At 39.3% G+C, this 11,728-nt stretch overlaps 1 protein-coding gene across 1 annotated transcript; it reads right to left on the reverse strand.

Moving 5' to 3' along the window:
- Positions 1–933: 933 nt before the first annotated feature.
- On the reverse strand, positions 934–11,728 carry LOC118563963 (dnaJ homolog subfamily C member 11-like). The gene is made up of 15 exons (XM_036140460.1): positions 11,597–11,728; positions 9,632–9,761; positions 9,435–9,508; positions 8,724–8,825; positions 8,518–8,643; positions 8,314–8,436; positions 8,118–8,191; positions 7,841–8,030; positions 6,381–6,466; positions 4,260–4,376; positions 3,787–3,942; positions 3,579–3,648; positions 3,277–3,334; positions 1,529–1,671; positions 934–1,122 (listed from the first exon to the last, which is right to left on the reverse strand). Exons 1-15 carry the CDS (start codon positions 11,666–11,668, stop codon positions 949–951), a joined length of 1,695 nt encoding a protein of 564 aa, XP_035996353.1. The 5' UTR covers positions 11,669–11,728; the 3' UTR covers positions 934–948.

Below are 11,728 nucleotides of genomic sequence, written 5' to 3' on the forward strand. Positions count from 1 at the left end.
AAGCAAACAAGTAAACAACTGTCATCATTATTAATAAAGATAATTATTATTAATGAAGGAAGGAGTAATGGATGGGTCATTAAATTACATCTGACTTGAAATGCACCTAGGAGGATGGGCCTGCATGTGTTTCAAAATAGAAGCGCTCTAACTGCAGGTCGCCAAATGTGAGCTGCCAGAATTGACAGTTGTCAAAATGTTTTCAGAAAACTGAGCGAAAGTCCAGTTGCTACCGATTTATGTGTGATGAAGGAAGGAAGGAACACATGTTCCTTGTAAGGCAAGGTTAGTCTTTCAAACAATATCCCGAGCTTTAAATATGTCCTTTGAAAGTGGAAAAGGTTCATCATAAGTCATGAAGGGGACTCGCTGCTCTGATGAGCATGATGTCATGAAAAAACTCAACGTGTTTGCAGAAAATGTACATATATCAACCTAAGGATATTTATCTCGTGGTGGTGTCAGCCTCATGCCATTGGGATGTAGCAAAATCCCGGGTTAACCGCACAAAAAACCCTGCAAGAGGCTGCAAAAGGCTTGAGACTGAGATGGAGGTTTACCTTTCAACAGAAAAACGGACCCAAACATGCAGCCAGAGCCACAAAGAAAGGGTTTAGATTAAAGCATATTCAGGTCTTAAAATGGCCTAGTCAAAGTCCAGACCCAAATCCAACTGAAAATCTTGGCAAGACTTGATAAGATTCATTATTAAGATGCTAAACACATTCGAAAAAACTTAATTGCAGTGAAACAAGGTTTTATAACCTATCGAATTGGGGCTGTATACAAATGTGTGCCACACATTTCAGATTTTTATTGTAATACATTTTGAAAATGCATCCCTTCTGTTTCACAATCCTGCACCACTGTGTGTTCGTCTAATCAGATATAAAAAAAAAAAAAATGTATCAGCGTTTGTGGTCGTTGCTCTATAGAAGGTTAATGGGTTTATGAAAACTTTGGCAAGGCGTTGTTCTGTGCAGGACACTTACATTGCTTTGGTATCCTGAGTGGTTCTGTGTCTCCTGACAGGACTTGATGCATGACTCCACGGAACTGATACAGCACCTTCAGGCTCTTCTCCTCCCCCACACAGGGGTCATAGAAGCCAGGGAGTCCTGACTGGACAGACAAATCAGAGAAATGCACCATCAGCTGTACCAGTGAATACTAAAACATAGTAGTTGTTGAACCTTTGTGCTTTTTCTTTTGTTGTTGTTTTTTTTTTTTTTTTACTCACCCTACTCAGTTGCACATTTCTTTAATGTGAGCATGCCATTTTTAACCAACCGGACAGTTTTTTTTCTTATGTTGTAAAGTTGTACTTACTCTACAGTCTCTTATTCTAATTTCTTGTTTTTTATACATTTTACCTTATTGTGAAATCTGCATGCTCCATTTGCCTTTCACTTTGCTGCTGGTACACCTGAATTTCCCCCATGTGGGACAATAAAGGATATTTCTATTCTATTCTAACCTACTTTGCAGCACAGGGTTAGCGGTTCCTGCTTTGGACCACAGCTCTTACCTTTGAGGCCTCAGTGAGAATGAGCTTGGAGTCTTTCACCAGACACTGAAGCGGCACGGTCACATCAATGACCTTTGCCCTCTCGTGCTTTCTGCTATTGTCTGTCACAAATTTGCCGTACCAGGCGTTGAGAATGATGAGACCTGGTTTGAAGAAACAAAAATAACGTTATAATGTGCTGTTGTACGATTTCCCAGAGAAAAATTTGTAAATAAAACCAATTATTCTGAGAGGAAGGATGCCAATAACAACAGGTTTTGGTTCTGACTCCAGTCTTCAAAGATTTTTTTTTAATTTGGATAGGACTGAAATAAAACTTTTTCCTAAAACTGTAGGTGCACTTTCTGACACTTTGATAAATATTTTGCAGGGATGACCTACTGAACAATATCCTGTACTTCACCATCTCTACAGTCTTTCACAAGGCAGACTCATCATGAATAACAGCTGGAGCGTTTAGTCCTCGCCTTTACTCTATAACCTGAGCCGAGACTAGAGAAGCAAGAACCAATATTTTGATTCTTTAGTCCTGACCCCCATCTTGTAGATGTCGGACTAATGTCACCAAACAAGAAATGTACTAATAAGGCTGGACGACACACAATCCAGTCCCATCATCAGTGAAAAGGATGATGGGACATGATGTTTTCACTAACACAAACGCAATTTAGATTACCATACTAAAGGGATATATGGGACATAAGTTATTTAAAGCTTTTTAATATACATTTAGCTGCATATTTTATCACTCTTTAAGAAAAAAAAAAAAACAGGAAGATGTAATGAAGAAGAGTGCAAATTTTCTTAATATAAACTTTACTATTTTCTAAGGTTCTCCGATAAATCTGAGGCCTTAACAAAACAGCAGAGCTTATACTGCGATTACTCAGTATTAACACACTTGGGCTACTTTTCAAGGGAATTGGTCACACAGAATTTTATTTAGGGTTATCGAAGTAATGGAGTGTGAATACAAATGTACGTTACACTTCTCACATTTTTTATTTGTAAAAAAAAAAAAAAAAAAAAAAAAAAAAAACTTTTTCTTCGCAATCATGCCCTACTTTGTGTTGATCCAGAGTCTCCCCCACCGTATTATAAGCCTGACAAGCCGCCATGCTTTACTCACCCACCCCTCCCCGCCAGGTTAAGCGTTATTTGGTTATTTTAAATGCCTCAATGTTTCAGAGCAACATAAAACGGTCAGTAAAGTTCCCTTCTGGGAGAAAACCTCCCGGTCAAAAATAAGATTATGCTAGCTGATATTAGCTTGGCGCACACTTGGCGTCCCTCCTTTGAGCTGTGTCATGCAACGCATCTCTCTCGTGCTTTGAACCCCCCCCCCCCGCTCAACATAACACATACCACCAGGGTTACCAGATTCTGCCATTATATAATGGTGAACTTGAAGCATTATCACAAGTAATTGTACCAACGCATGCCATATACAGTAAAAAATTATTATTTTTTGGGTCTGTGCCAGAAAATTCCCTTCAAGGGCGCCTCTCTCTCCCTCAGAATTTTTAATATGACCTCTGTTGTCATTACTGATAAGAATATGTCTAACTGAGGCAGTGAGGAAAGAAGAAATAGCATGGGTCTGAAGTATTGCACCACATGGAGCCATGCAAATTTCACACCAAAGCAAGTAAAGTGTAACGAAATAAAAGAAATGAATAGAGTGGAGTTACCCAAACTACAATCAAATTCAAGGCCCAAAATCACAGCTTGAATGTGACTGTTCTTACCCATTCTAGACTCTTCCGCTTCAATGATCCTGCGGACCGACTCCTGCATGAGCAAAACCTTCAAAGATTGTAAAAAAAAAAGAAAAAAGCACGAGTCAAAAGTCAGACAAGATATTTTGCATCCAGCCAATGAATTCCATTAATTTTGTTGCATGGTATTTAATTCCATCTCAGCCTTCTGCCTTACTTGTTGATAGGAGAAATATTTCTCAACAGACACATTTATAGACATCTCTAATCTAAAACCCCACCATGATGTCGGAGTGGCACCACAACTACATATAAATCTGTCAAATACTCACAGCAGCCTCTGCTTCCTGTTTCTTCTTGGCTATATTAGAGGCTGAGCTCTCCCTGTGCTTCTCCAACTCTCTGAATAAAAAAAAAAAAAAGATAATAATGAAGAAATGAAATGAGATCATAAAATCTGGCCATAGTAATGAAAGAGACCGTCCCTCCCAATAAGACTGCTTGCATAAAGCAGCCTTGACAAAGAGGAAGGCTTCTTACTGTTCCTTTTGGGCCCGCACGTAGGGTCGAATGATAAGCTGCTGGATGGCGAGGTAGAAAACCAGAGGTCCAACTGTGGCGTAGAACACTGCACTTGGCAGGAGTTGGTCGGTGAGGTGAATAGGGAAGAAATATGTCTGACTGGCTCTGTTCAGTCTGTAGGTAGAGAAATTATCCGCTTAAAGTTGGTAACATGGAGGAAGTGATTTAAAGATCAACCATTCTCCCGGTAATTATAAAACAGTTCTGCAATGCTGAGCAGTGGGGCTCAAATTCCAAACCTTTGGAAAACATAAGTCAGGCCAAATCCATCACCACAACACACATGCTTTCACTGATTGACAGAACCATGACTTTACTCCCCCAGGTGCCATGGAAACAGCACGGCGGAGAGGAAAAAAAAGAGACATTTGGAAACACAACAGGTGGAAGAAAGGGGGAAAAACAAAAGCGGAGCAGGGTTTTGCACTCACTTGATCTTGAGGGAGACGCCCTGTGGCACTCCCACGCTGACGGTGGCCCCCACCACGCTGTGTCGACTGATCTTCCTCTCAGCGCCGTATTCCACCACAGTCCCAAAGAAACCCGATCTGCCACATCACAGCAAAGTTACCAACGCACTACATGTGGATTATGCAGATTTGGATCGCAGGTTATTGGCTAAAACATGTCCAACAATGCAATATTTCATAGGTCATATATAATAAAAAATAAATAAAAATCACATGATGTGGACTACTTAGCAGAAAAAGCAGAAAAATGTCAGTTCTTTGTGCTTTGGTAGCTGTTCTGCATTAGAATCTGTGTTCTACAGGTACAGCTGTACCTAGAGACCTTTATTCTCCAAAAAGAAACTTGTCTGGTTTACTGGTGCATCTCCATAAATTTGAATATTGTTCAAAAGTTCATTTAGTTCAGTAATTCAATTCGAAAAGCCTAATCGATTTCATTCAGTACACGCAGAATTAAATATTTTAAGAAATTACATTTGCTTATTTGGACTGTTGTAGCTCACAGCAAAAGAAAACAGAAAATTGAATTTATCAAAAAATTATAATATTACATAAAACTGCTGAAAAGTTATTTTAAAAACAGAAACGTTATGGCCTATGGTACTTCATCACAGTAAAAATTGCTAACTTAATTGCAGAACGGGCAGTCATTTATGGAGGATAAACTAAACTAGATTAGTGCTAAAGAAGGTAGCTCTTCACAGAGGCCTGTATTAAAGTATATTAATGGTAAGTTAAGTGGAAGGAAAAAGTATAGTAGAAAAAGTGCACAAGCAACAAGAATAACCACAGCCTTGAGAGAATTGTAGATGCAGAGCAGAGTACGTATGGTGTATATTATATAAGGCATACAAATGAATAGGCTGACATTTTTGCATTAAATTACAAATTATTATTATTTAAAAAGGTGTTACATACCATTCTGCTTTATTGAGAATCTGAGTTTTGGAAAGCTGCGAGTCATAATTATTTAAATTATTAGAAATAAATGCTTGAACTATATTACTTTGTGTAGCAAATATATGAGTTTCACATTTTGTACAAAATTACTAAAATAAATGTATGTACTTTTACACAGTACTGCAATTAATTTAGATGAGCCTGTATGCTATGTTTATAATAACTCTACAGCCAGGGTTACTAAAAAAAAAGTCTTTGTTAGGAATGGAATTTACACTTTGCCTTCAGTGAGAAGAAGCACAATCATCATTTAGGCGTTTTTTTCACAATGAATAGCACAAATGCTAAACTCAAAACTCGAATAAACAACCTGACGAATACTGGGTGGTGGTGGCGGTATGTTTTTGGTGAGCGTATCCCCTACCCACATGTCTATGTACCGTGTAATGAACCAGAACATTTAAAATAATCTGACCAGAAGAACGGCAATTCAAGCTTGTTTTGCCACGATGACACAAAAGCCCTTAATCTGCTGCTTGTTTTTATCAGCAGTGTGCAAATGTTTCACTGCTGATAACCGCGTGGAGCAAGCGGTGACATATTTTCACACTTTGCCTTGCCATATAGAGTCTAATAACACGGTTAAATAATAAACAGGAATTTAATAATCCTTACAGAAGCTAGCGTCATTAAGCACCGCCTGGTGGTGCCCTGCCAGGTGAGTAATGAAAGTCAACAGTTTAGGTTTTTTGTTGAGCACTACCTCAAAATGATAGAAAAACTCTGTTTTATTTTCATATTATTGGAAAAAAAAAAAAAACATGTTTGTTGACATACCACCAGTTACTTCAACCTGGATAGAAATGTTCATTTTTAAATGTCTGAGCTGACTCTTAAAAATGACCCTGTGAGCTACCACAGCTTTTTTTATAGTAGCAACTGTGACTGAAATAAATGTAAGTTACCAGCATATTAATGTTAACCAAACAGCTTTTGCATTCACATCATTTTGTTGCGTAAAGGTGACAGGAGAGGTTGATAGAACCTCTATAAAACCAAAATGACTCCAGTTTTAGTTGTATCTGTTGGGAGCTGGTTGTGACGGTCTGAAAGTCATTTCTCTCCTTTCAATACGAATTTACAACTGCATTACATCACCTATAGCGAGTTCAGACAACATACTTTACTGAGCCTTTAATCTTTGTCTGGTCTTCATCCTGAAACTTGTACTGGTAGCTCATCATCATAAAAGTGTGAGGAATGCCAAGCTGCAGAGACAAAAAGCAAGAACAGTTTCGTTGTTGTACAACTTTGACAGGAAGCTGTTGATTTAGGAGGGATACAGTGGAAATAAAAAGCTTACGCGCCCCTGTTAAGACACCTGGTTGTTGCAACGTGAACAATCTAAAATGATGTGGTTGCATTAGTGTGCCACCCTCTGACTAACGGCAAATACAGTTCAGCTGCTCCTGCTGGTTTAAATTAACATTTTTACAAATCAAGTATTACAGAAAAAGCATAAGAGAGAGCAGAGATTACTAAAAATTGGAAGACCCTTCAAAAGATGACTGGCTACCTAGACACCTACGACGTAATTCAAGAAGCTCCAGGAATGCACATGTGGCAACAATGTTTCATATTATTTGTATATTGTGGCTACAGGATAAGGTGGCAAGATCGAAACCTTTTCTAAAAAAAATAAAAATAAACATCCAAGATCGGCTAAAAGTAGCAAAAACACATTTCACGTCTCCCAAAAACATGTAGAACAATGTTATAGTCTGATGGAAGCAAGGTTGAACTTTGTGCAGCAATTCCTAAAGGTAGGTTTACTACAAAAACACACGTGCACACCACCAAATGATGCAACAGTAAAAGCATGGCGGTGGAGGCATCATGGCTTAAAAACTGTTTTTCCTTCAGCTGGAAACTGGAGCCTCAGTCAAGTTTAATTACCAAAGGTACTTTACTCTCTGCTCAACTGGAAAGTCTGTGTGATAAAATCCTCGCCATCTGTTCCAAAAAAAACATTGCTGCAGTAAAATTAAAAGCCACTTCCACAAAGTCCATAATAATGAAATAATTATGGACTTCAGAAGATGACTCACAGTGAGAGAGTTGACAGCCCAAAAAAAAAGGCTTTAGTTTCTCAGGACGTTAAAGCATGTTCTCCTCCCTCATCAGCTGCTCATGGTCAGTGATAGAAAGCCTCCCGGTGTTTCTCTGCCCTGTGTGCTTCTCCAGCCGCTCTCAGAACAGGAAGAATCGGATCACAGCTGCCCTCTCTGACAGACATTTACACATGCAGACTCCAAAAGCAAACCAGCGCCATCGCAACAGACTCCCCTAACCCTGGACACATTCTTTTTTTCCCCTCTCCACTCTCATCTGGTAAAAGATTCAGCTGCTAAACTGTTTTTCACTGTATGAAACTATAACAATACTATTAGTTTAAAGGTGTCCATACTTAAAAAACCACAGCATTTAGCTTTTTTTTTGTTTTACATCGAGTTGCACAGGTCACTTTAATGGTGGAAAAGGTTCCTTAATGACCAATTTCCTAAAATCCATAACGATGCCGTTCAACATGGTAGCATAAGACTTTTTAGATCAAAAGTAAAAGTAAAAGAATTGTCAGTAACCTGGACTGCGAGAGTAAAATGGGTGCTCTTCGTGTCCCTCACTATGCTGGTGTTCATAGAGGATTGGATTCCCCAGCGCCACTGCAGGTAGCCCATAGTGTTCTTGTCGAGGTGGCGAGCCAGCACCGTTGTCACCCCGGGACGCACGCCACGGGACGAAAACTGCAGGCCGCACTGAGCCGTTGCAAAGCTGAGGCGAAACAAAACAACAGCTTTCTTGCCGTGATGATCACACATAAAAGCAGGGGATGTTAATTTGCTCCGTTATTAGGCATACCATCGAGGCGTCAAGTTACGAAATATCTTCATTCCAAAGAGAGGTCCGTGAGAGTCTCCGGCTCCTAACTCTACCTGTGTAAACGTAGGCGACAAAAGACACTTTGCATTTTTTAAATGTCAACACGTTTCCTGCAACACAGCCAGAAAACTGCTTTGTGACAAACGTAGCCAGAAACAGAAAGGATGCAGCATACCTCACCCCACCCTTTAGCTGAGGTGACTCTCCTCAGAGCCAGGTTAATGGTGCCACCTCCGTTCCCGTTGTGGGTTGACAAAGAGCCGGACAAAATGGCCGTGTCTTTTGTAGTGAGAGGAGCCTGCAGAGGAACGCAGAGAACATGAACTAGCTCAAACGCCTCCCCGACAGCCAAAGACAGGATCGTAAGCCGATCGCGTACCTCTATGGACTGTGATATTTGCATCCTGTTGATTTCTATGTGTGGGATGCCTCCAACCATATCCTCGTAGTCCTCTTCATACCGGTCGAAGAGGTCTGTGGCATCTATGCCCACACTTATCGTTCCCTGTCAAGTGATGTGAGATTAGCACTGCACACAAAAAAAACCACAACAGTTACAGGCTTATCATCTTATAGTGAGCACACCTTTGGATTGGTCCGCTGCTGAAGCCTTCTCTCCTCTCGCTCCCTCTGAAGGCGCTCATATTCCTCCCGAATCTCGGCAGGGCTTCTTTTCCTCTCCACCACCTGGAGGAAGAGGAGAGGAGCTGAATACGAAGCGAGTTCAAATAATAATTTAGTGTTAACTAACCTAAAGTGAAGACCGTGCAAGGTCACACGATGCAATTCAAGGTTTTGTTCTAATCAAACCATCTTTTATGTCTTATTAATAAATATAAAAAGATTTTAAAAAACGCTGAAGAACGCGCATACCAAAACCCTGTTAATAATTACACAGTCTTGATTTTGCTGTAAGATAGTTATTCTTGTTTGCAATGCAAACCGACTTCTGTAGCCAATTTAATTAAGGCCAAAAATAAGTTTGGCGAAGTTATTAAACCATCTATTACTTGAGATAAGTTAGTCTTGTGTGAAAAAAAAAACAACAGAATTTTAGATGCAGGTTCTCCAAGTAGGAATCTGCACACTTTAAAAAAATAAATGCATTTCTGTTGCATGGAATTTGGACAAGTTTATATGTGGCAAACAACATACAGTAAACATTTAAAACTATATTCAACATGAAGATATTCATAGTTTTCATAGTGTTGTCTTTGGCCTATAATCTGAACAAAACAAACATTATTTTTGAATTAATTTCTTGCCCTTTGAGAGTTGCATATTTGTAAAACTTACCTCCCATCCGTCCACATCAAGCCCTCGCTTGCCATAGATATCATAGATGGCTCGTGCTTGGGGGTCACTAAGCACTACATAGAGATGAAAAGCAATTCATGAACACTTATGAATAACATAAAACATATTCAAATTTGCATCTGTTCTCTGTTTAGGCTAAAGTAAAGTGAAGCGTCTAATGTGAAGGTTTTACCTACCTTCATAAGCTTCATGTACAAGGTTAAAAAGCGTCTCAGCCTGTCGCTTTAGCTCAGGATCCCGGTGTTTATCTGGATGATACAGCATGCACAGGCGCCTGTATGCTGCTTTCAGCTCCTCCTGGGTAGCCTACAGTAGACCACAGAATGTAAGAGCATAATGGGAAAAACACCTAAGAACTGTCTCAAAAAAGAAAAGAAAAAAATACTGTCATGTTTTGATTTAATGAACATCCCAGGGACACCAATATGTAACGATTTTGCAATCTCAAGCCTTTAGCCACGCCGTGTGTATGAAGTGCATTAGGAACAAATTTACAAAATTCATGGTTTCTTTATCTCAGATTAATAAGGTAAATTCCCAGGAATTATTTTGTTAAGGTGTAAAATAAAGCCCCTTGAGCGTTCTCCTTTTCAAGGAGATCGGTTCTGTTGAATATTTGGTGTTTGCATATAATTTAAAGTTAACATTCTCCAATAATAAGCAAGTTTATAAATCTGATCAGACACACGACTCAAATCGAAGAAGCTAGGATTTTAGGTTGATACTGACTCTCAACATAAAACTCTGAAACTTAAATTTAACTGATTAAAAATGTTCCAACAAATCAAGCAATATTAGGCACTTTTTTTTTTTAAAGTTGAATAAAAATATAAAAAAAAAGATGTTAGGGCCATTTTCTTTATTGCATAAGTTGTGATTATCTTTATCATATTTCCATTATTATCGTTTACATTCAAAACAGTTTTTCATTTTATTGATTGTACTACTTTGGAAAAAAATAAAATCTAAATAGTTATTGGATTTGACGGGTGTTAAAGACAAGAGGAAATCATTAGACCCGGGATATCTTGATTGGTGCATCTCTAATTCCTATTCCCAGATAGTAAAAATGGCTGCTTAGCATGACATGCATCTATTTAGCAATCTTTTATTTATGTATAACCTTTGAAAATAATACCTCTTCACATGTTGTGATACTTATATTGTGTATTTATTAACCTATGCAACAATAGTTTCCTTTTGAATACAAGACTTTTGGCATAAAATCACTTGTGAACACCACCAACATTGTTCTCAAGTGAGCAATATGTAATACATGAACTTTCACATTATTTGTACCATCAAGGCATGTCGACATGTTTTCAGACTTTTGCACTGATTATCAGTCTCTCAGGTATCAACAGAGTAGACATTTTTGTTGTTGTTGGTTTTTTTTGTAAAATACAATACAAATTGGCTTTAGGCTACAAAGTAGCTTGGATCACACGTCAACATTCATACCATTTAGGTTTTGGGTCATGCGTTTTACTGAGCAGGGATGTCTGGACAGTTATTAATGTTTTATTTAAACGTATACATTGGATTAGCACCAGATTTAAATCAACCTACACATGCTGTCCTGTCTGAAAACAAGGTGAACCATTACAGCGTGGTTTCCTAGTAGAGGCACCGTGAAGAACAGAAGCCATATGTCATTCCCTAATTCACTTTTGTCCGAAATACCTTCGCTTCGCTAATCCCACAAAATAAAGCACCTTTAACTCTGACATCACAGGAGGAAAAAAAAAAACTCACCTCCACAGTGTAAGCTCAAGAACAGCTTGCTGGAGCTTACAGTGTCAAGTCTTAGCACTAGCCAGTTAGCACAGTCCATGAGAACTAAAACTATCTTGCCAATTAGCGCCCAGATTACCATATCAACACGAAACCCGTCTACCTTATCCCCGCAAAGCACGATTCACGCAAACCAAACTTCAACACCAAGAGCCCAAGGAGAACGGTGTTCGGCTTCCCACTCAAGTGTCACTGCACATTAATCAATGTCGTGGGTCACAAGCTAGCCGCCTTGTCAAACGCGCCCCAAATCAACGAGCTTCCGCTATCAGCTGTCGAACAACCGAGGAGAAGCCGGCGCGTGCATCAGTACGGACGGTCATGTGCGTCACAGGTGTGCCCCGTACCTCTCTGCGGACATTTAGAAGGGAATAGTAATCATCATTGCAGATCTCATCATCGTCCAAGGCAGACGCCATGTTTACGCCCGGTCATTTCTACTTCGTGGGGTTCGCCTCGCCAAAAAAGGCGTCGTCGCG

This window comes from Fundulus heteroclitus, chromosome 1, assembly GCF_011125445.2.
Source record: "Fundulus heteroclitus isolate FHET01 chromosome 1, MU-UCD_Fhet_4.1, whole genome shotgun sequence".
NCBI lineage: Eukaryota > Metazoa > Chordata > Actinopteri > Cyprinodontiformes > Fundulidae > Fundulus > Fundulus heteroclitus.

Excerpts from the sequence above, each read along its gene's own strand:
- LOC118563963 (XM_036140460.1), bottom strand. The coding sequence starts at position 11,668 with ATGGCGTCTGCCTTGGACGATGATGAGATCTGCAATGATGATTACTAT. Across the intron at positions 4,377-6,380 it reads AAGATTAAAGGCTCAGTAAA|ATCGGGTTTCTTTGGGACTG; the intron begins GTATGTTGTCTG and ends GTGATGTGGCAG. Across the intron at positions 1,672-3,276 it reads AGCGGAAGAGTCTAGAATGG|GTCTCATCATTCTCAACGCC; the intron begins GTAAGAACAGTC and ends TCTTCAAACCAG.